General features: G+C 41.9%; 1 protein-coding gene across 4 annotated transcripts in view; it reads right to left on the bottom strand.

The window, feature by feature from the left end:
* The window catches only part of Actr2 (actin related protein 2), a 50694-nt gene extending 25336 nt beyond the window's left edge, over positions 1-25358 (bottom strand). Inside the window, exons 1-5 of one of the 4 annotated variants that reach the window (XM_036200881.1) lie at positions 25221-25358; positions 12660-12770; positions 10379-10393; positions 5226-5441; positions 3437-3509 (exon numbers count right to left, since the gene is read on the bottom strand). In XM_036200881.1, coding sequence (XP_036056774.1) covers positions 3437-3509; positions 5226-5441; positions 10379-10393; positions 12660-12770; positions 25221-25268 — 463 coding nt within the window. In that variant the 5' untranslated portion in view covers positions 25269-25358. Of the gene's footprint in view, positions 1-3436; positions 3510-5225; positions 5442-5675; positions 6864-10378; positions 10397-12659; positions 12771-25220 lie in introns of those variants that run through there. The other 3 variants (XM_036200882.1, XM_036200884.1, XM_036200883.1) reach the window with 3 other exon arrangements.
* Between the last annotated feature and the right edge of the window lie 352 nt (positions 25359-25710).

Here is a 25710-nt window from a genome sequence, read left to right as displayed (position 1 = left end):
ACACAAAAAGTAACTCTTCCTGACACAAGATGGAATTCTCATTACAGGTTCAAACTTAGACTAACCCCCTTTTAAACCTTCCAAAATGACTGTATATGAAAGTAATTTCTAGGGATTGGGGATTTAGTTCAGTGGTAGAGTGCTTGCCTAGCAAGTGCAAGGCCCTGGGTTCGGTCTTCAGCTGGGGGGGGGGGGGGGGGCGGGACGAGGACGGGGACGACGGACACAAAAAGAAAGTAATTTCTAAGTTATAAAAAATTTTTAACTTTAATTTTATTTGATGTGTATTTGTCTTTTGCTTGCATGTATGTCTGTACATTACATGTGTGCCAGGTACCTGTAGAAGCCAGAAGTGGATGTCAGATGCCCTGGAACTGGAGCTACAGATGGCTGTGAGCCACCATATATGTACTGGGAACTGAACTTGAACCCTCTGGGATCAGCCAGTGTTCTTTCACTAAGACATCTCTCCAGTCCCTCTAAAATGGTATTTACAAATGATGTATGTGTGTAGGGAAGGAGGGAGGGAATGAAGTGTGGCTCAGGGGGTCTAAGAGCTTGCTGCCAAACCCGCCGACCTCAGGTTGATCCCTGGGACTCCCACGGCAGAGAGAGAACTGACTCCTACAAGCTGCTCCCGACACCACACATGCTCATGCACACAACTAGACAAACAGATTTTCAAAGGGTAGAACTGTCCAAATGCAGACTTATCCAGAAAATACTCCTCCACTTGACAGACACTTCCCTCTATTGAAATTTATAGCTAGATTGTAATCCACCACCTTAAGAGCAGAGACTGTATCTATCTCATTGTTTGATAGACTTTCTATATTAAATAGAATGCAAGACCTATTACAATAGGTAACTAAATATAGCTTTAAAAATTAATTTCCATGCCTTTAGTCCCAGCACTCTGGAGGCAGAGGCAGGAGGATCTCTTTGAATTCAAGGCCAGCATGATTTATACATTGAGTTCCAGGACAGCCAAAGCTACACAGAGAAACCTTGTCTCAAAAACAACAACAAAATACACACAAACACAGAGAGAACACAGTTCATTAAAACTGACTCAAGGGGTTGGGGATTTAGCTCAGTGGTAGAGCGCTTGCCTAGCAAGTGCAAGGCCCTGGGTTTGGTCCTCAGCTCCAACAAAAAACTGACTCAAAAACTAGGAACATGTTCCAAAACATCTTCTCCCCACCCAACTTACTATGCATCTGATCTGTACGTGTGTTACACACACACACACACACACACACACACACACACACACACACACACAGTTTTACTATGGAGTCCTGGCTGGCCTGGGCTCACTGTGTAGATGAGGCTCACCTAGAACTCATAGCAACCCACATGCCTTTGCGTCCCCCCCCCACCACCCCCATGTGCTGAGACTAAAGGCGCGCGAACACCTGGATGACCATTAAGATTTTTATGCTGTCTTAGTTAGGTAACCCTAACTATTGCTGTGATGAAACACCAAGACCAAAGGCAACTTGGGAAGGAAAGGGTTTATCTGGCTTCCGCAGCAGTGTTCATCATTGAAGGAAATCCAATAGGAACTGAAACAGAAACCTGGAGGTGTGAGCTGATGCAGAGGTCATGGAAATGTGTTGTTTACTGGCTTGCTCCCATGGTTGCTCAGCCTGCCTTTTTATGGAATCCAGGACCACCAGCCCAGGGTTGGCACTACCCAAAATGGGCTGCCACCACACCCATATCAAGCACTAAGAAAATGATTGATGACTAAGAAAAACAAAATCATTAAGAAAATGCCCTATAGGCTTGCATACAGCCCCATCTTCTAGAATCATTCCTTTTTTTGTTTATTTTTGTTTCTGTGGCACAGGGTACCCACTCCTACTCCCACCCCCCCCCCCCACGCAGCCTTGGCTGTCCTGGAACTAGCTCTGTAGACCAGGCTGGCCTCAAACTCACAGAGACCTGTCTGCTTCTGTGTCCTGAGTGCTGAGATTGAAGGCATGCGCCATCACTGCTTGGTTCTAGAAGCATTTTCTTAACTGAGGTCCCTCCCCTCCTCTCAGATGACTTCAAATGTGTCAAGCTGACATAAAACTACCAAGCACACTAATCTTTTAAAATATTTCTTTCTTTTTCTTTCTTTCTTTGTTTCTTTTTCTTTTTTTTGCCAGAGCTGAGGACTGAACACAGGGCCTTGTGCTTGCTAGGCAAGTGCTCTACCACTGAGCTAAATCCCTAACCCCTAAAATATTTCTTAAACTCAAGCGAATTCTGAGGATAAATTCTGTTTATTCTCAATTAAGGTTTAATTTACTTATCAACTGCCCAAGGAGGCCAAAAGAGGATATCAGAACTGGAGTTGTGAGCCCATGGGGTGCTAGAAATTGAACCTGGGTCCTCTGGAAGATCAACCAATGCTCTTAACTGACAACCCATCTCTAGTCCCTCATAATGTGCAAACATTTAAAACAGCTAAAAAGCAAAAAGAACTGTTGAGAAAACTGATGTCACTTTAAGCTTAGCTCCTTACATACTAGAGCAAGTGCAAGTGTGCATGACATGCACACGACCAATGACAGCCGCAGGGGGGTTGGCAGCTGGCTCTGTGGTAGAGGGCTTGCTACACAAGCCCAGGACTTGGTCTGGATCCCGTCAACCACACAAAACAACGGGTGTAGCAGCAAAGGCTGTAACCTCTGTACCGGGAAGTGCAGACAGGAGGGCCTTGTCAATCAGCCAACTCCAGGTCAACTAAAGAGGGATGCTGTCTCTAAAAAGGAAGTAGAGAGGCTGGCGAATTTCTGTGAGTTTGAGGCCAGACTGGTCTACAGAGTGAGTTCCAGGACAGCCAGGACTGTTTCACAGAGAAACTCTGTCTCAGGGAAAATAAAGAAAAAAAAAAAAGGAAGTGGAGAATGAAAAAGACACCTGATGTCGACCTCTGACCTTCACAAGCATGCACCCCTGCATACACATGCATGACAAACTGACACAGACACATACAATTGTAAAGTTTTGAAGTGTGATCTTATATAAGTAACAGTCTTTTCTTTCTTTCTTTCTTTCTTTCTTTTTTTTTTTTTAGATTTTATCTGTAATAGTGTTTACCTGAATGTTATGCCTATTTACCAAGTACATGCAGTGGCCTTGGAGGCCAGAAGAGGGCACTGGATCCCCGGGAACTAGAGTCATATATGGCTCTAAATGAAGGACTAGAACCTGGGTCCTCAGCAAGAACAGTCAATGCTCTTAACCACTGAGTCAACTCTCCATGCCACCACTTGGGAGACAGAGGCACGTGAAGCCAGCCTGATCTACAGAGCAAGTTCTAGGACAGCCAGGACACAGAGATACCTTGTCTCAAAAAACAAACAGAACAAAACACACACACACACACCCCCCTCTGTGTTTGCTGAATTAATTTTGCTAATAGTTCAGCTTTACTTACCTTGAGCATACAGAGTCAGAACTGCCTGGATGGCTACATACACACCAGAGAATTGGTAAGTTTCAAACATTACCTGAAAGTGGAAGGAGAAGGAAAACAGGAAGGTGGTTTATGCAGAAAACTCTATTATACATATTTATATAGTTCCTTCATGCTCACATGGTAGATCAGTTGATTGAGATGCAACCAAAGGACCCTGAGGATCATCTATTCTAACTAGTTGTCCTCAATTCCAATCATCAGGGCAGTTTGGATACACACGCACATGTGTGTGCCTACAAGCATCTACAGAGTGAGTTCCAGGACAGGCACCAAAACTATACAGAGAAACCCTGTCTCGAAAAACAAAACAAAACAAAAATCAGAATAAAGAAGTAAAATGACATATCCTCTTGGGACCAGAAAGATGGCTCAGTTTCGAAAGCCATGATGACCTGAGTTCAATCTCCAGAGCCCACCCACATGGTGAAAGGTAAAAACCAACTCCCCCTAAAACTGTCCATTCACGGACACTCCAGTGTGCATGGGCATATATTCACAGCGTACAGCAACACATCCCCCAGCACTGTAGCCCGTCAGCTGAGAAAATCTTAAATGATTTCTTGTGGTCATCCACTGTAAGCACTCACTGACTGACAGGGCTACCACTCTGGATACCGAGATATTTAACAACTGGTTGCAATGAGAACATACAGAACTTCGATTTTACAACTTTTGAATACATCTTCATCAATTAATTCATCTTCTAACATTCTATTCCAACATCCCTTTAGTAAACAAGTGCTGCTGCTGTGTGTGCATCTACTAACAAAACGCAGAGTCCTCCAGAGTCCACCATCTGAGTCAGTGACAGGCTCTCTGCCTGCCTCACACCTCAGCAGCCTTTCCAATCTCTTCGGTAGGCTCCTTCCTCTGGCCCCAGCCTTCTCAACACTGTCTCCTCTCACTTCTTTGGTGAAAAACATCATCTCAAAGACTTTCAAATTTTCCATCTTGAATTCCAAAGTCTTCCTGAACTCAACTACACACACACACACACACACACACACACACACACACACACAACTTCACTATTTTTCCCCCAGAGCTGAGAACCGAACCCAGGGCCTGCGCTTGCCAGGCAAGTGCTCTACCACTGAGCTAAATCCCCAACCCTGGATTTATTTATTTATTTATTTATTTACTTACTTACTTACTTATTTCAAGACAGGGTTTCTCTGTAGCTTTGGAGCCTGTCCTAGACTAGCTCTTTAGATCAGGCTGGCCTCGAACTCACAGAGATCCACCTGCTTCTGCCTCTGCCTCCCGAATGTTAGGATTACAGGCATGCGTCACCACCAGCCAACTTCACTATTTTTTTCCATTAGATCTATTAATTTCTAATAAACTACTTTACTCAATCACCTAATTTTTGGGGAGGGGAGTGTTCTTATCTACTAGCATATACATGTTAACTGTTCCTTATCCAAAATGCTTGAGACCAGAGAGATTTCTGATGTAAAATTTGGAATATCTGCCTATTTACCAGGTAAATTCCCTTATCTAAAAATCCAAAATTTATGTTCCAAAATTCGAAATTTCATAAGCATCATAAACATGATCAAAACATTTAAGTTTTCAGATGAACCACCCTCAATCTGTAGTAAATGCAAAATAATCAGGATCTGGGGAGAACTGATTGCTTTTATTTATCCTTAGCAGCAGAAGCAGCAGGAAGAAAAAAAAATCTGATTTAACATTCTATCACAGAGATAGATACACATGGATATCCAGCCCATCAAAAATTTACCTCTACAATCTTCTCTCTGTTTTTGGTTGGGTTCATGGGAGGTTCTGTGAGGAGAATTTTGCAGTTTCTGGTGTCTATATTGAGTTTCTCTGGTCCAAATGTGTAGTCCCACAGGTGTTTCATGTCATCCCAATTTCGCACTATGCCGTTCTCCATGGGGTAGTTAACTTCCAACATTGAGCGCAATTCACTTGCCTCATCCCCAACCATAAGATCCTAGAAGACGGGATGGCAAAGCTTTAAAACAGTCCAAGTTTTACTTCAAGAAGCTTTAGAAAATTCTATTCCTGAATTTTAGGAAACTTGGGAATAACTAAATTTTAATTTTTTCTTGGACTTGTAGATCAAGTTTTTTATTCCAAAGTTAAAACTCTTTTCTTTCAAGAACAGCTTACAAAATTTAATCAATATTTTATGTACTATGTATTTAAATCAATAAATTGACCTTACCTTTAATACATGCTTCCAAAAGAAGAGCATTAGCACAAATAAACCCCACATTTTCATATTTTGAAGGGATTTGTATGAGGTTTCATCTGTTTCTTTTGCTCAAATGTTCAAAAAATAAGTCCTGTGATATGTGAAATAGCACATCAGGGGGAAAAACTTGAAAAAATGCTCAATGCACACAAACACATTTCTTTCTACTATTAAAATGATTTATATCAATGTAGATGCAAAAATCATAATGATTCCTCACTCCTCTATAACAATGCATCACACACCAATTTACAGATTTCACCAATGTCTATCTATATGTGTATGCATTAAAACAACTCCTTTAAAGTTATCTCATGGGCAACATTTTTAATCGTGAAGTATAATACTGAAAATCAATGCTATCTTTCATGAAGCACAAAACTCACAACCTGTCTCCAATGAGAGCATATTTAAGGTGACCCATATTAAAAATATAAAACTTTGTATGCATAACAAAGCAAACAATATCTTAATATTTAAATGTTTTAGAAATCTGTCATCCAAATATTATTCCTATACTGATGAATCCATTTAAACATTAGTACCAGAAATAGCTACTATTTGGTATAATAAAAGTTCAGATTATGAAGAGATGAAGAAACCACAAAACCAACATGAGAAGATGTAAAATGAAGCTTTAAAAAATATGACCTTTGGGGTGGGGCTGAAGCACAGAAGTAGGCATGTGCCTCATATGTGTAGGGCCCTGGGAGTTAAATCTGCAGTGCTAGGAGAAAAGGAAAAAACAGAACTAGAAATGTCCCCCAAAAGTAGTTTTAAACTAAAAGCCAGATTTCTAGAAGATACAGTAATGACAAAATGAAAGAAGTTCACTAAAACTTTCTGTTGCAACTAATTTCTTATAAAGTCAATTTTCCCAAAATTAACACTCAAATTCCTTGACTATTAACTACTCAGAATCTTCAGGAAGAAAATGAAAAACTGGAAAGATCTACACTTGTGAACTCTGGATAAAGGCAGGCATGGTGAAGTATTTAGGGAGAAGTATACTAGTATCTGTAACTCAGTGAAACAAACATCAAAAACACACAAACAAACAAAAACCAACCCAAACCAACAAACCAACAAAAAAACCAAGGCATTCAGATAGATGAATGGGTATGTAGTTAATCAAAATAATAAATGTTTTGATTTTTGAGACAAGGTCCTTCTATGTAGCCCTGGATGTTCTAGAACTCTGTATGTAGACCAGGCTGGCCTCAAACATACTGAGATCTGCCTGCCTCTGCCTCCCCAGTGCTGGGATTAAGGTAGGATTAAAGGTGTGTGCCCCTATGCCTGGTTTAGAATAACAGCTATTAATACTGGAATCTAGATGGTAGGTATATGGAGGGTCTGTAAACCCTGTTTAACATAGCTATATCTGTTAAACATTTCTTAATTAAGAATAAAGAAAAAAATCTATACCTGCAAATATATATGCTACTTTTGGCTATTAACAAGTATAATTTCATACCAATTTCTGTTACTTATTTGCTCCTATGGTACTTGTATTTTTCATTGTATTATAGAAGACAACTGATTTCGATAATTGGTTGGTAATTTCTATTATTTCAACCAATTTAGAATAAGTATGATCAAATTTCAACAGAATACTTACTTTTATTCCTCTTAGGAAGAGTGGCTTATTGCCTGAGGTGGTGATGTTGGTGCACATCTTTAATCCCAGCACTTGGGAGGCAGAGGCAGGTGGATTTCTCTGTGAATTCAAGGCCAGCCTGGTCTACAGAGCAAGTTCCAGGACAGCCAGGACTACACAGTGAAACCCTGTCTCAAAAAACAAAAACAAAGACAAAAAAAAAAAAAAAAAAAAAAAAAAAAAAAAAAAGGGCTGGAGAGATGGTTCAGTTCTTAAGAGCACTGACTGCTCTTCCAGAGGTCCTGAGTTCGATTCCCAGCAACCACATGGTGGCTCACAACCACTTGCAATTAGATCTGGTGCCCTCTTCTGGCCTGCAAGGACACATGCAGGCAGAACACTGTATACATAATAAATAAATAAACCTTAAAAAAGAGGCTTATAGCAACTCAAATGAAAATCCTTATGAATCTTCTTCTAGGGCCACACATATTATGAACTATTAACTGAAAGGGACATCTGACATTGAGTATCCTTAGTCTCCTCTGAACAAAAAGGGCCATTTAAAAACAAAAATGTATGCGATCAAGGGACTTAATAAAAAAAAAAAAAACGGGGGATTTAGCTCAGTGATAGAGCACTTGCCTAGCAAGCGCAAGGCCCTGGGTTTGATCCTCAGCTCAAAAAAAAAAAGATCACTATATTTGACGGGTAGTGGTGGCGCATGCCTGTAATCCCAGCACTCGGAAGGCAGAACCAGGTGGATCTCTATGAGTTCAAGGCCAGCCTGGTCTACAGACTTAGTCCAGGACAGACTCCAAAGCTACAGAGAAATCCTGACTCGAAAAATCAAAATAAAAAACAACAAAAAAAGTGTTGATAAAATTATTTCTTTAACCCTCAGACAGGCCAGAGATGTTTCAGAGTTGGTATGTTGCTTGCCTAGCATGAACAAAAGCCCTGGGTTCTATCCCCAGCACGGCCTGATATCAGGCATGGTGGCACACTGTAATCGTAGGACTTGGGAGGTAAAGGCAAGAGGATAAGAAAGTTCAAGGCCAGCTTGAAATAGATGAGACTTTGTCTCAAATTAAAAAAAGAAAAAGAGGGTTGGAGATTTAGCTCAGTGGTAGAGCACTTGCCTAGCAAGCACAAGGCCCTGGGTTCAGTCCTCAGCTGCTAAAAAAAAACAAAAAAACAAAAACTCCCCCACCCCCAAAAAAAGACAAAAACAAGCAACGACTGACAGGTATTGTGGCACATGCTTATAATCTTAGTACCTCAAAGGCCTAGGCAGGAAGATGAAGAATGCCAGAGTTCAGGCTCAGCCTGGGCTATATAGGGAGGTCAAAACAAAGCAGGAGTGGTGGCGCAGCTTGGAATACAAGCACTCAACAGAGTGAGGCGATGCTCTACAGTCAGTTCCAGGACAGCAGGGCTACACAGAGAAACCCTGTCTCAGAAAAGCAAAACTCAAAACAAACGAAGAGATTGAGGCAGGAAGATCAGTAGCTCAAGGCTATCCTAGACTCCACAGCAAGTTTGATGCCAGCCTAAGCTATATGAAACCCTGTATGAGAAAAAAACTAACCAACTAATCAAACAAAACCTCCAAACAAAACCTAGATCATATATTAACTCCCCTTAGAAGCTTTCAATTTTCAACAATGCTAATAACCTAGCTCTGTGCTGGTGGCCACACCTTTGACCCCTGGATGGTAGAGGTAGGTGGATCTCTGTGAGTTCAAGGCCAGCCTGGGACAGATCAAGTTCCAGAATGGCTAAGATGGCTACACAGAGAAAATGCAAAAACAAACAAATCCTTCAGAACCAACAGGAAATACTCAGAGCAGCCTTGAGGTCTTCCTGTTGCCCATCGCTGAACTCCAAGCCTAAACCTCACCTGGTCCCTGGAAACTCACAGTAACTGAGTCACTGGGCGAAAGCCAGTTAGTTAGTATAGACTATATTTGCCAAGAATAATTCTGAACAATGTCACTCTGAACTAGAAAATAGAAAAAAATACAAGCTTTAAATCACAATTACATCCCTAGAAGGAAAGTCTATGAAAGCAGGGAAGTGGAGGTTGGCGTAGGGTTAGAGTGGGTTACATCTCAAAAAAACGTTCTCTCTCTTCACCAAGTACATAGAAGATTTTACTTTATACTGAAAGAAAACTATATTTGTAATACCAATTATATATTCTATTTCTGATTTAAAAAGAACTTTAAAATTATGCCTATACTATTCTCTACAAATATACCCTTTCTAAAAAAATCTCTTTAGTATTTAAGACAATGCATGCTCTTTTACTCAGAAAAAAATTAAGAATTTCCAGACTTAAAGACTACCAAAGAAAAATGTAATAACAATCAAATGTCTGGGACAGGCCCAACAAGCCTGGTTTGTTTGTTTGTTTTATAAAAGGAAGGGACTACACAAAGGTACTTACTTGTCTCTGTGTGTATGGGGCATGGCCTTTTATTTGTGAGAAAGCCTGATAGGTATGTTATTTTTTTCTTATTTATTTTCAGATAGTGTCAAATCTACTCATCAGTAAGGATGACATAGAAACAGATTTTTTATTTCTTTTTTCACTTATGATTCATGTATACATTAAAATTTTACTCAGTTTACCAAGTACATATATGTTATCATACTGGCTGCAACTATATGCATTCAGTATAATAGGTAATATAGAACATCAATCAATAAACTAAGTGTCCAAATGTAACAAATTCACCCATTTTCTGTTTGTATCACATAGCTACTTCATTTCTGTATTATGCACACCACATTCTATTTTAATTACAACATTCATCTACAAAAAATAAGGAAAACAATTCAAAACTATGTTAGTAATTAGTTCTTGTTTGGTTCATTGTATGCAATCAGGAAAGTATAGGACTTTATTAGTTGCTACCAAACTGAAGAAATGAAAAAGGTTAAAAAATTAAAGCACTTAAAACAAAAACATGGGTTTCCCCCTCCCCGATACTGAAGGGACACAGACACCAGCGACTGTCCCAGCAAGCCAAAGTGGAAAACAGAGCACATGTGTGACCTCACTTACCATCTTTTTGTTACTCTACTTCAACAGGTCAAGAAAGGAGAGAGGAGGTAGAAGAAGAGAGTCAGAAAAGGCCTACACAACATCCCCACTGGAAGGTCGAAACATGCAAGCAACAGAGACAGTTAGCTGAGGGCAGGTGCAGTACCACTATATCTTAAGGTATTAACTTTCAGGGCCAAATGAACTCGGACAGTAATACTCCTCTGGGAGAATTAAGTAGATGATTTAAATCTCCACTGTCTTAGTCTACCATCACATTTTAGCTAACAAGACTTACAAATAAATACAAGTCAATTCACTAAGCACAGGAATCCAAAATGTTCTTTAGTTCATTACTGAATTTCAGAACTTCAATTAAGAAAAACATGAACAGTACCTGGTCTAGCTGAGTAGGTCAGAGTTTAGTTCAGGAGTGTCTGTCTAAACCCTAGCTAGTGTTCAAGTGGAAGGAAAAGCCATTTCAGGGGGAAGCCTTAAAGACGTGAAAGAGCTGACGTAAATAAAAACAGTGACACACTCTACCAGCAGTAGCTACTGGGGGAGTCCCTGGAAAATGGCTCACAAGAAAACTGTTCATTTTTATTACTTAGCCTTAAGAAACAAGAAAATAGGTGAGAAGAAATGTGCTGTTCTTGTGTCAGAGAATAAAAATGGCTACCGTCCATAGGAATGTTCAGAGGCCGGACTCGAAGTAAAATTTCTACACGCAGATTTCCCTCTCACATTACTAGCTGAATTTCAAGTTCAAGTCTTTCAAGACAGAATCCGCCAGGCTTCCTGATGCAGGCCTTTAATCTTATACTTGGAGGCAGAGGCAGGCTCTCTCTGAGTTCAAGGCCAGCCAAGGATACATAGTAAGCCCTTATCTCCAAAAAAATAAAAATGATAAAATTCAATCAGAATTAAAATTTATAAAAAGAGGAAAAGGCATTTGACAAAATTTCCCTGCAAGGCCTTTCCTAAAATGTCTCATACTAAGTGAACTACTTGGTTTTGGAAACCTACCAAAGGCCAGAATTCACTTTTAGGATTTAAAAAAAAAAAAAAAACAAACCACAGAATCTATGTTTCCATGTGTATTTTTATTTATTATGTAACTCGGTTCTCGAGCTCCCACAGTTGAGATCTAGAACACAGTAATTTATCTCTATCATCTATTACACCTATCACTTTTCTCAGCACCTCAAACAAATACCCCAAAGATATACACCCTGAGTCTTGCCAAAGACTATTCAAACAGGACCAAGCAGTGTTAACTATTAAAAAAAAAAACAAAGAAAGAAACGCCTAACTAAAAAAGCCCCTAACTTCTACTGTTTTATATAATCTGGACCCTGTCCACCTTAAGAATGTAGTCAAGGGCTGGAGAGATGGCTCAGAGGTTAAGAGCACTGACTGATCTTCCAGAGGACCTGAGTTCAATTCCCAGCAACCACATGGTGGCTCACAACCATCTGTAATGAGATCTGGTGCCCTCTTCTGGCCTGCAGTCATACATGCAGACAGAACACTGTACACATAATAAATAAATAAATCTTGGGCTAGAGGGATGGCTCAGAGGTTAAGAGCACCGACTGTTCTTCCAGAGGTCCTGAGTTCAATTCCTAGCAACCACATGGTGGCTCACAACCATCTGTAATGAGATCTGGCGCCCTCTTCTGTATACATAATAAATAAATAAATCTTTTTTTAAAAATGCAGTCAATTGGTGATCTTTTAATTAGTGTATTTCTTATAAAAATGTGGCTCCTGCTTGATTTCTAGCTCAGGGAAGAAGAACCTGTTGAGCCTCTCGTGTGGAGTATTGGCTAGTGACAACTTGCTCTCCTCTTCCAATACGGAAAGACAACCAGTGTTAGGATCAAGCAAGGAGCTGCCTGGTTTCCTCTCACACATTATGAAATCAACTGTACCGGGGAGAAGAGGAACCAGGCCTAGACTTCTGGGTTTTCCTGACTGACTTCGTGAAAAGAGCAGGAGGGTCAGAAAAGTCCCTGTCTCAGAGACACCAAGACGGCATAGGCACTAACATACATCAATTTGTACTTAGTTTTAAAGCTAATGTTTTATACTCCATATCATAATGGCACCATGCTATACATAAACAAAAAGATAAAATTAACTTCTGGGTTTTTTGCCTTTATTGAGGTGTTACTATACATTAAAATTATGAGAGATTCTGTTCTCTTCTTTACTTTTCCTGACACTGTACTTTACACTATTTAATTCAAAGATCACCTCACACATCCTCACGGTTATTTAACAATGAATAAAACATTACCTTGATTTCAATGTTTCCCACTTTGGTGGTTGATCTGATAATAGGTCTTCCAACCAAAGCTGGGAAGATGTGTTCCGGAAAGTTAGAGCCTGCATATCCACACTTCACAAACTGGAAGGAAACAGTAAAGAGTGGGTTAGTGTTAGTATCCAAGCATTTACTTACAGTGATTTAAAAGCATATCAGAAAACAGCACTTTGCTTCCACACCAGCTGAAGTGGTCACCCACTCTATTCCTCACGGCATCTCTTAAAGTTCTCCCAGGTACCAAGTACTCTCAGACCTTGTCTTAGTTAGGGTCACCATTGCTGTGATCAAACACCATGACCAAAGCAACTTGGGGAGGAGAGGGTTGATTTGGCTTACATGCCCACATCATTGTCCATCACTGAGGGAAGTCAGGATGGACTCAGACAGGACAGGAACCTGGAGGCAGGAGCTGATGCAGAGACCATGGAAGAATGCTAATACTGGCATGCTCCTCAAGGCTTGCTCAGCTGCTTCCTTTCTTTTTTCTTTTCTTTCTTTTTTTAGTTTTTCGACACAGGGTTTCTCTGTGTAGTTTGGCACCTTCCCCGGAACTCACTTGGTAGCCCAGGCTAGCCTCCAACTCACAGAGATCCGTCTGCCTCCCGAGTGCTGGGATTAAAAGCATGCGCCACCACCGCCCGGCCGCTCAGCTGCTTTCTTATGGACCCCAGAACCACCCACGGGTGGCACCACACACAGTGGACTGGACCCTCCCCCATCAATTACTAATTATGAAATGCCCCACAGGTTGCCCACAACCCAATCTTAAAGAAGCATTTCTCTCTCTCTTTTTTCTTTTTTGTTTGTTTCTGGACATGGTTTCTCTATGTAGCCCTGGCTATCCTGGAACTCACTCTGTAGCCCAGGCTGGCGGCATACATCACCACCGCCCAGATAAGAGGCATTTTCTTAATTGAGGTCCCCTCCTCTCAGCTGACTAGCTTATGTCAAGCTGACTTAAAACTATTTACAACAGAGTTCATATTTAGTTTTGGGGTAACTGCTTCCTTAGTGCTTAAGTGTCCCCAGAAGGTAAGGTGCTCAAGCAGGGAGCTAAAGTGAGTGATTCATGCTGGAGCCTGATGCCTGAAAGAAGCTTCAGTACATAGTACTCACTCAAGAAGTCTCTGGAAATGGACACATCCACTAAACAAATGCTAAGGAATTTTTAAAGGAGAAATGATAGAAAATGAACACAATAAAAGCTTTGATTCAGCCTGGCAGTGGTGGTACACACCTTTAATCCCAGCACTCCAGAGGCAGAGACTTAGTTGGAGGCCAGCCTGGTCTACAGAGCGAGCTCCAGGACAGCCAGGGTTACACAGAGAAACCCTGTCTCGAAAAGCAAAAATAAAACAAACAACAAAAGCAGCCTTGATTCAAAACCAGGCTTTTAAAATTTATTTTTATTTCATGTGCATTGGTATCTTACCTACAGGTATGTTTGTATGAGAGTATCAGATCCCCCACAAATGGAGTTACACACAGTTGTGAGTTGCTGGGAATTGAACCTGGGTCCTCTAGAAGAGCAACCAGTGCTCTTAACTGCTGAGCAGTTTCTCTAGCCCATAAGAGGTTGATTTATTTTACTTTCTTAAAGTGCTAGGGATAGAACAGAGGGTCTTGTGTGCGCTAGTTAAGTGTTTTACCACTGAGCCACATCCCCAGCCCGAAACCAGGCTTTTAAATATCCACTCATTTAAGCAATCTCATTTTCCAAAAACGAAAAAACCAAACGATATCTGGACTAACATTATGTGTATTTTCACACGTGAAATTGTCATATTAGCTAATTTCATTTTAATATTCAGTAATACCAAACCATTTCATATTCAAGCAAGACCCTTCTCCAAGGACTACATCAGCGATTCTTTTTTTTTGAGCTGAGGATCGAACCCAGGGCCTTGTGCTTGCTAGGCAAGCGCTCTACCACTGAGCTAAATCCCCAACCCTACATCAGTGATTCTAATGGTTCTTTCATTTCACACATAAGAAACATTGTAGTCTAGGAGATTTAGTAATCACACTAAAACCTAAAATGGAAAGCTGGGTGTGGTGATTCATGTGCTATGATTACAGGCATATGCCACCATGCCTGACGAGGAATCTCTTCCTCTGTTTGAGATACAGGACCTTAGACATGCTAGGCAAATGCTCCACCTCTGAGCTACAGCCCTCAATATCTTTTTCAAGAGCAGACACTGCACCAAGGCATGGCATGCACGCCTGTGATCTCAGCACAAAGGAGGCAGACAGAACTGCTACAAGGCCAAGGCCACCCTGGTCAACGGCAATCTCCAGGTCAGCCAGGGCTCATTAAGACTGTTTGGAAAGGGCAGATGCTGAGGAAAAGACAAGCAAAACTTTCAGACAGGAGGCTGTTACGGTCGAGGACGGAATACCTCTACCGGCTCCCATGGTTGACACCCGGCCCCCAGCTGATGGTCTCTTTAGGTAAACATGTACTCTAATAGGTAGGATCCAGGAAGGAAGTGGGTTATGAGAGGCAGGTCTTAGCAGTTAGAACTCAGTCCTATTTCTGGCCACATCTCTCTCTCCCCCAACTTCCTGGTCTACCAAAATGTGAGCAAGCACCTCACATTCCCTCTGCCATAAACAGGAACTGATCCTGCCATCATGCCTTCCCTGACACCATGGGCAGAATTACCTTCTGAACTATGAGCCAAAATAAGCCCATCCTCTTTTAAATTACTTTGATGAGGTACTGGTCCAGTGACCAGAAAAATAACTAATATACAGAAGGATGTTGTACCAAGAAAGGAAATGCTGGGGGCTGGAAAGTGGCTCTGTGGTTAAGAGCACTGCTCTTCCAGGAGTTGGGTTCAAGTCCTAGCATTCACATGGCAGCTCACAACTGTCTATAACTCCAAGATCTAACACCCTAACACAGACATACATGCAGGCAAAACACCAACGCACATAAAATAAAAGTAAATAAATAAATGGAAATACTATCAAAATCTCCACATTAGTAAGGTCTTCATCCAATGCATGCTAAATTACAATGATTTTTGTGTTTACTGAGAATGCCTGTAACAGGGATACACATTAAATAACACATTAAAACAACTGTTCATTTACAAGCTTGAGATTACGGTTATTTTAAAATACCAATACAAATACCGATCCATCCATGGACACAACTCATCACAGATCAAAATATATGAAGCACAACCAATGCAATGCCTCAGGAGATAAAGGCACTTGTTGCCCAACCTGACAACCCGAGTTCAATCTTCAGGACCCACACTGTGGAAAGAGAATCAACTCCCACATCACTGTCCTCTGAACTCTACATATATGCTGTGGCAAGTGCATGCCTCTCCATTCACAAATAAATGCAATAAAAATGTCTAAATCATATCTACAAACACCTTTCACCTGACCATTACTCCCTAAACACTAGAAAATAACTATTTAGATAAGGTTTAAGTTGTGTTAGGACTGCATTGATGGTACACTCCTGCAATCCTAGTACTTTGGAGGTGGTGGTAGGAGAACAGGTGTTCAAGGCCAGCCTTGGCTGCCCAAACTTAACATATGGAATTTGAGGCCAGCCCAAACTGCATGAGACCCTGGCTCAAAACCATAAACAACTATCACAGCATTGAGTTAGGTAATAGACTTAGGTCATATACAAATATTATGTACAACTGTGTGTGTGTGTGTGTGTGTGTGTATAAAAAGTGGAAGGAGATAGAGATACCCAGGGGGATGGGGTGAATCGATTCCCTACAGAAAGTCCACTGTTCTGTGGCATCAGGGACCACACATTTTTAGAAGAACTAAGGTGAAACAGTACTTGAAAGTGATGCACGTTAGTAACAGTACAAAGGTGGACAGAAAGCCAGGTCTGGCAACATACACTTGCACCTGGAAAGCTTAGGCAGTCTGTGCTATATCAGAACACTCTGACTCAAGCAAACGGAAGAAACTCTAAAGATCAACAGAAAATAGTATATTGATGTATAATGACTGTATATAACCATGGGCTCACAAACCACCCCTTTCCTCCCTCTACTGGGGCCTCTGTTGGCTCAGTTTCCCCTCCACTCTCATGACACACTAAAAATGATTTTGAGTATCTGTTAAAAAAAAAAAGTCTATGACCCACAAATGACAGAAAACATGGTATTTATGGAGTCTTCTTCACTTAATATGATCTATGGGTGCATCCATTTCCATGCAAATGACGTAATTTCATTCTTTAGGGCTGAAATTCTGTGACTATACAGAATACTTTATCAATTCATTTGCTGGCTATTATGAACAGTACAGCGATAAACATGGTTATTTATCTGTGGGATGTTGACTTTTGGGTAAATACTCAAGAGTGGTTGGTATAACTATGTCATTTGATAGTTTAGTTCTTTTTTCTTTTCCCCTAGCTTTTTCAAGACAGAGTTTCTCTGTATGGCCCAGGCTGGCCTTGAACTCAGAGATCCATCCGTCTGCCTCTGCCTCCTGAGTGCCGGGATTAAAGGAATGTGACACCACCGCCCAGCCTAGTTTTATTTTTTTATCTTTTGAAAACAAGTGTGTGCATGTGCCCATATACATACATGCAGACCATAGGGTAACCCCAGTGTCATCCTCAGAAATGTCCACTTAGTCAGGAGTGGTGGCACACGCCTTTAATCCCAGCACACGGGAGGCAGAGGCAGACAGATCTCTCTGAGTTTGAGGCCAGCCTGGTCTACAACATCAGTCCCAGGACAGCCAGAGCTGTACACAGAGAAACCCTGTCTCAAACCATCCTCCAATAACTAAATAAATAAACAGAAATACCCACCTTCTTTGAGATGGGGTCACTGGCTGCGGCTTACTGACTAGACTAGACTGGCTAGCCAGGAAACCCAAGAGCCCCCAGTGTCTGCCTCTGCAGCACTGGCATTACAATCCTAAACCCTCATTTGTGCATGAGTTCTAGGGCCCTAACTCAGCTCCTCATGCTTGTAAGGCAAGGACTTTACCAGTTAGTCCATCTCTTCAGCTGTTATGTATTTATAGTCTTGGGAGGAATCTCCATATCTATTTCCAAAGGGGCTCGACTAATTTTTATTCCCACCAGCAGAATGTAAGGGTTCTCCTTTTCAAAGGTGGATAGAAAACATCAATGTCCTGGCCCATAAAATGGTTCAGTGGGTACGGGCACTTGCTAATGACCTGAGTCTAATTCCTGGGACCCACAAGGTGGAAGGAGAGAACTTATTCTTGCTTGTGGTCCTCTGACCTCCACAAACCTGTAATATGAGCTTACATCAATTCTGCCAAAATAAGAACACTTTCACTGTCTCTACAGCAGCCCTTTTGGAAACGATGATGAATCCTATTTAATTATAAATAGCCTCCCTAGAACATTCTGCTATCCAGAACTTTGTCTTTTTGAACAGAACCTCTCAAATATGTTAAAATTATGATTTAAAGTGATTAAAGGTAATTACAAAAAATGTCTGAAACTAAGAATTACAGCTCCCTAGCCACCACCTTAATTCCTATCATCTCTGTCTATATATGCTTTCAGAACCTACGTAAATCATACTATTTAGAGGTTTTGTTCCAAACTCACAAAGCTTAGTCCTAGTTAGCTCACTGTTGAGCATTTTTTAGGTATAACTACACATTTCTAGAAGCATTATTACTGTAGAAGTTGGTATAACAGCACATGCTTGGAGGCCAGCCTGAGCTACATAGTAAGTGCCAGGCCAACCAAAGCTTTATTCATAGTAAGACTTCTGTCTTAAATAAAAACTCATTTCCTCTTGGGTTACCTCTGAAGGCATATGTCAGTATGGTCCGAAGACCTATGTAATCAGATACTCTCCTTACTCATTTGACAGTGGTTGAGAAATGAAATTCAGAGTATAAGGTCCATCCCAAAGTAATGTTAAATAGAATTCAGAACACTCCATGTTCCCACAATGTCAACTCAAATAATTGATTATGCGCACGCGCGCATAAAATCTCTCACATGCTTCTCCTAAATCATAACATTTCTATCCTCGAGTCAAATCCCAGCTTAACTAAGCTGAAATAATAAAAAATTCACAGAAAATATCCCCATCATACCTCCACCATACAAGTTTTAGTATAAAGTCTGTCATTATCTCCAGTCTACTGTCATAATTCCCACAGACATTTTGAATGTACAAAACTAAAATACTATTTGAATACAAAAATCTTATGTTTAACCTTAATGAAGACCAGATAAAGAGGTGCAGGCCTTTAGAGCCAGCACTCTGAGGAGCAAGATCTTAGTTCAAGGCCAATATGGCTTTCAACAAGGATAATCAAAACAACAGCAAAACCCTCAAAAATTAACAGATACAGAATCCCCCATTAATCATGATGAAACACTCACTTGTATGGGTATAAACAGTCTCGAAGAAAATTAGAAGTTGGTTAGAGATATAGCTCAGTAGTATAGGGCTTGCTTAGCATGCACAAGGCAGTGAGTTGGCAGCACTACCAAAGAAACAAGTATGAATGGAAAGCTAATCTATACAAAGGGGGGATTATAACAAATCCTGGTACAGGGAGGAGACTGCTAAGGTTGATGGGTCTCCCTGCCACTCACACATATACACAATAGCAAAGTAAAGGGTCAGGTCACATCAATGTCTTCTGATTACAACTGTGCAGATGTTCATATCTTAAAATTCTTTTGGGGGGCTGGAGTTAAAAGCACTAGCTACAGAGCTCATGGCCAGATTAACCCATACATGAGGTCCTCCTGTCAAACTGAGATGCTCCTCACTGAAAAGGAACACACTGTTGTAAAGCCAGAAGAAGCTGCGCAGAAGAAAAAGATATTCCAGAGCTGGGTGGTGGTGTTGGTGGTGGTGGTGGTGGTGGCGGCGGCGGCAGCAGCGAACGCCATTAATCCAAGCACTCGGGAGGCAGAGCCAGGTGTATTTCTGTGAGTTCAAGGCCAGCCTGGTCTATAGGGTGAGTTCCAAGAAAGGCTCCAAAACTACAGAGAAACCCTGTCTCGAAAAACCAAAAAAAGGGGAAAAAGATATTCCAGAAGAAACTGAAGATACAAAATCTTATGGCACAGGGATAAATTCAGCATAAAATAAATGCAGATAAAAGTTTTAAAAAAAAAATTAAAAAAAAAAAAGAGTACTAGCTGCTTTTCCTAGAAAATTGGGGTTCAATAATTCCCAGCACCCATGTGGCAGCTCACAACTGTCTGCAAGTACAATTCCAGGGGATCTGATGCCCTCTTTTGACTTCCATGGGCATCAGGCATGCCAGTGACACCCATAAACATAAAACAATTTTTTAAATAACAAAAATTATTTTTAAAAAATTTAAACTACATTTTAAAAACTGTGTGTGCACACGTGAGTTCCCTGGTACATTGTTTCCCTTCTCTATGGGTCTCAGGAATCAAACTCAGGTTGACAATAAGCGCCTTCACCTGCTGATCAGTTCAAGGGCCCTTCAAGTTCTCCATATACTTTAAGAGAGAAAACCTTTTCCAAGTACACCAGAAGACAAAAAATGAGACCCCTGAAAGTGCAGAAACAATTATAAACCACTATCACCGCTTTACCAAAAGCAGGAGAGGGGAGGAGGAAAATTAGACTTCAAATTAAAGCTACTATAAATGGGGGGGGGGTAAAATAATAAGAAACTATTCCTGGGAGTATGGATATAGCTCAGATAGCAGAGTGCTCACCTACCATGCACTAAGCCTTGGGTCGGTTTCCCAGCCCATAAACCAGGCATGGAAGCACATGAGAGGTGGAAGAAGGACAGAAGTTCAAGGCTGTCCTCAGCTATGTGGCAAGCCGGAGGCCAGCCCAGACTCCAGACCCTTCTTTCAAAAATAGATACCACCACCTATCCACTCTTCCTGCCTAAGCAGTAGCTCGGTGGCAGCAGATGCTGTCTTGGGAGTCCAGTGCCAGCATTTCTAAACGCATGAGACATTCCACCAATACAGTAAAAACCATACTAGTCTACATTATTTCAAATTTGAATGCATTAGGCTCCAATAATATCAAAACAATCCAATTCAGCAACATATAACTAATAGGCAAGCTAAACTCAAAAAATTTTAAGAGCCATGATATAACAAAATACAAAGAAAATATTCTTTTTTATGCTACTCTTTTGGTATCACTTTAACCAGTGACATTCCTCCTGCCTGTCAATCATTTTAAGGCTGGTGACTTAGTTCTGTGTGCAACAGGCTGTGTTTAAGAACAGATTTGACCATATATAGTTTCTTCCTTGTAGCACTGTGGTTTAAGCAGGCTCTCTACTTCCTCCTGAGTCATCAAATGGTAAGAGGCACAGTGTTTCTTAAGGCAAAATGAACAAAAGACCTGTCTACATTTGATATCAAAGCAACCTTTTCCTTAGCAGACCTCTGTGAGTTCAAGGTCACCCTGGTTTACAGAGCAAATTCCAGGACAACCAGGGCTACACACAGAGAAACCCTGCCTCTAAAGCAAAACAAACAAAAAGATTCAAAAACACTTTTATTTTTAAACATTTTATTAGTTTTTTGAGAGTTTTGTGAACATGTTTTGACCATATTCACTGTGCTGTCCCCAGGTCAACATCCCCTCCCTTCCCATTCAACTTTGTCTTTGTTTTCCACCAAGGCAAGTATGTCCAAATATTCTTGGGTACATAGCCTTCTATGGGAGTGTGGCTGACTTCTCAGGGGCTACATTATTAGAGAAAATGGCCTGTCTGTCTCCCTGGTTGTGGTGGGACGCAGCAATCTGGCCTGGTTTGCATGGGTCTTGTGCATGCTGTCACACTGCAGGGGTACTGGTATCCAGCAGTAGTGTTTCCTTGTGGTCACCCACTGCCTTGGGCTCTTCCTTCCACCGCCTCTTGTGTAATGATTCCTGGGCCTCTGAAGACAGGGTATCACTATGTAGACCAGGCTAGCCTTGAATTGGTGATTTTCCTGCTTTAGTCTCCCAAGAGCTGGAAGTGGTACTCAGCAGGATTTTCTTGTTTTTTTGGGCCAGGCTGATCTTGAATTCCTGATCCTTCTGCCTCTCCACCCCAAGCACTGGAATTACAGGCATGCTCTATCACACTCACTGGGATTTCGAACCTCCCCTCTGAGCTCATTTGTTTTGTATTTTTCCCTTAATAATTGGTGGTGCTTATATTTTAACTTCACATTGGCCATTCTTATTTGAGGCAATGGTTGTTCTAGAAGACCACTGCCTTTCACAAGGTGAAACTCAAGTTCTTGTTTTGATTTTAGTTTTTTTTTTTTTTTGGAGACAGGGTTTCTCTGTGTAGTTCTGGAACTCGATCTGTAGCCCAGGCTGGCCTCAAACTCACAGAGATCCGCTTGCCTCTGCCTCCCGAGTGTTGGGATTAAAGGTGTGTGCCAGCGGTGGTTTTGCAAAGGATCTAGGTTTGATTCCCAATATGTACAAGGTGCCTCATAATTATCCAAGAGTCTGGTACTAGAGGATTCAACCCCCTCAGGCACCAGATACACATATGGTGCACATACACACAGGAAGGCAAAACACCCATGCACACAAAAATATAAAAAATCTTTAAAAATTTTTTTAATTGAACTTTTTTTTTTTTTATAAAGAGAAGATTTATTTATTTATTATGTATACAGAAGAGGGCTCCAGATCTCATTACAGATGGTTGTGAGCCACCATGTGGTTGCTGGGAATTGAACTCAGGACCTCTGGAAGAGCAGTTGGTGCTCTTAATCTCTGAGCCATCTCTCCAGCCCCCTTAATTGAACTTTTTAGGGTTGGGGACACCTCAGAAAGAACATTTACCTCCTGTGTCCAAATCCTTGGGTTCAATCCCCAGCATCAAAAAACAAAACAAAAAAACAAAACAAACAAACAAACAAACAAAAACCTCAAATAGACCACATTTTAAAATCTAAAGTGTACAAAGGTAAATGAAGCCACCACTGATTAATGATTTAAGATACTTCTGCAACCACATCTCCAGTCTCCAGTTCCTCGAGTGCATGGCGTGCACGAGGGTTCATGTGTGAATGCATGCATGGTGCACATGTGGACAGCAGAGGATATCCACGTGTGCCCCATCTTTTGTTGTCCACTGCTGCATACACAGCGCCAGCTAGCTCAAAAGCTTTTAGAGGGTCTCCTTTCTCTCTCTCCTACCTTATGGCAGAAGCACTGGAATTATAGTCCCAGCTTTATGTGGATTCTGGGGCTTCAAGAACAGGTGCTTAAAAAACAAAACAAAAACAAACAAACAAAAAACCACCCAAATCTTAATGTCTTCTTTAATATTTAATTGTACCTAAATAACTTCAGGCACCTAAATAAAATCAAGATGAATTCAGAAGACTAAGTAGTTAAGAAAACAGATTCTAAGCAGCAGTCCTCACATTTTTTTAAGAAACACCATAACATTCCTAACTGTGATATGATTTTTAAGTCAGAACTATGTATGAATGGATATGAGTATCAGAGCTATTTCATTCATAGCCATCAATATCTACAAAAAATATGGATAAAGTTTATAAATAACTACAAGAGTAATACCAAATACAAAATGTTTTGTTTGCATTAATTCCCTTCATTTATTCCATAGTAACTGATCTTTTTGCCCGAAGGAATAGGATTAAAAAAAAAAAAAAAAAAAAAAAAGTCTCACTATGTAGCATTCTGCCTCCCAAGTGCTGGCATAAAAAGACTATGCCACCACTGCAGTCCTTTTAACAATATTTTAAAGACTTGTTTCTATTTTAGATGTATGTGTGTTTTACTTGCATATTTGCATGTGTACCATACGTGTGCCTGGCACCCACAGAGGCCAGAAGAGGGCATTGGATGCCCTGGAACTAGAGTTACAGAAGGCTGTAAGCTGCCATGCAAGATGATGGGAATCAAACTCAGGTCCTCTGCAAGACTGACAAGTGCTCTTAACTGCCCAGCCATCTCTTTGGTACTAAAGTAGCATGGGGGTGGGGGGAGGTTTCCAAGACAGGGTTTCTCTGTGTAGCCTTGGCTGTCCTGGAACTCACTCTGTAGACCAGGTTGGCCTCTAACTCAGAGATCCGCCTGCCTCTGCCTCCCAAGGCTGGGATTAAAGGCATTTGCCGCCGCCACCATGTGGCCCAAAGTAGTATTTTTTTAAATAAGCACTTTTTTATAAGAATTTTAGAAAAGTTTAAATGTTTATAATTTAGTTTAAATAGAATGCAACAATACATGCTTTAAAAAAACTCTCTCCTGATAATTTAGAAGCTTTATGAAACTCTACCTAACTTTCCTCACTGCTTTAACCTTTATCTCAAAGAATATGAAATGCATTTTATGTATCCCTACATGAAGTCTGCAAACACAAATATCTTTAATGAAGAGACATAAATGGGTTTGCTTAAAAACTTTTGTTACTAAATCTTAGGCATAGTACCACAGCAGTGGTAAGGATGTCCCTCTGTATTACAATACTTATTCTATTCTAGTCCAATTTTAACTTAGCTTAAATGAAGCTGGTACAATAAATTGTCAAAGTTTGTAATAAATTCCATCAAGGGCAGTAGAATGGCAGTGAGTATCAGGTCCTTTTCCCCGCCTCAACAACCTGGCTTCCAAAGCGATAGATCCAAGTAAAATCTTTAATTCGTATTGTCACATTTGTGGCAGAGAAAAGTCACAAATTGTTGCAAGACTAAAATAGTTAGAAACCACTGAAGAATTCATTCAAAAGAAACATTTTCATCTTCAAAATTGGGAATTGATGCTCCAAACACACTTTCAGACGAGGATAGAAAGAAACCACTTGCAAATAGTTTCTAAATCAGCTCTTTAGTCTGATTTTGACAATTTTAGGATCTTTAAGACTAAGGTCTGTATCCTGCACTGGCAGAGAGAAAGAAGAAAAAAAAAAAAAAAGGCAGGGAGGAGGAACCAGAACTGATTCACTTCCCACTAGAATTAGCTGGAGAGATCCCCACAGAAACGACAATCTATGAGGGCTTGCATGCAGAGCAAAGGGTGAAGCTGGAGCTGCCCACCGTCCCTCCAAACCACAGGCGACAAGGGCAGCCCACACACTCTCCTGGGGCCGACGGGAAGCCGAGAGCTAGGGCCGCGGCCCAGGGCCTGACAGCACTTCCCCTTTTCTCTACCGAACCCGCTTCCTGCCTCGCATTCGGCATCTTTAGCTACACAGGAAGAGGAAGGCCGCTGGGTCTTGTGTGGACACAGGGAGGCTCGGAAATGGAGACCTCTCGCCACCCAGACCCACACAGGGTCACGGTTCTCGGGGCGCGGGCGGACGCTCGGGGGCGTGTGGGGAGCGGCCCCGTCGCCTTCGGGTGCACTAAGGACAACCTAGCTCCCGGCTACCGGCTCACCCGCGGCTGCGGCGAGCGCCCGCCGGTCCGCCCGCCCGCCCGCCCGCGCCCCCAGCGAGCGCCCCCCGACAACGCGCCCGCGCCCCCGCAGCGCAGCCCCGCAGCCGAGGGTCCACGCGCACTCCGCACACATACGCGGCCACCCCGCCGGGTCTTACCCCAGTGCCGTTGTCGCACACCACCACCTTCCTGCCCTGGCTGTCCATGGTTCGCCCTGGAGAGCCGCCGCCCGGCTTGGCCTGCTTCCTCCTCCACGAGGCCCCGCCCTCGGCCCGTCGCTCCTCCCACGCCGGAAGTCCCCGTCCGCCCGCCGCTCGAAGCGAGTGGTGATTGACAACAGAGAAGGCCAATGAGAATTGGCCGGCGCTGGCGCGCCCTCTCGCAGCGCTCTGCTTCCGGCGCTGCGCCCGGCGTGCGGGGCGGTGGCTCCGTCCCAGGTGTCTCGGGACTAAGGGCGCGGCCTGGCCGCCTGCAGTCGAGGCAGGCCGGGGAGGGAGCTCAGGTGTGCGGTGGAGACGGGTGGAGCAGCCGGCTGGGAAGACCGAAAGCCACCTGGAGGTCCCGAGGCGGGATGTGTCATTGCTCCTAGGCCTTGGCGGAGACACCCACACCCGTTTCAAACCTTGCGTTTAGTCCGCACCTCCGGTT

This window comes from Onychomys torridus, chromosome 10, assembly GCF_903995425.1.
Source record: "Onychomys torridus chromosome 10, mOncTor1.1, whole genome shotgun sequence".
Taxonomy (NCBI): Eukaryota; Metazoa; Chordata; class Mammalia; order Rodentia; family Cricetidae; genus Onychomys; species Onychomys torridus.
This window is presented reverse-complemented; position numbering and strand designations above follow the sequence as displayed.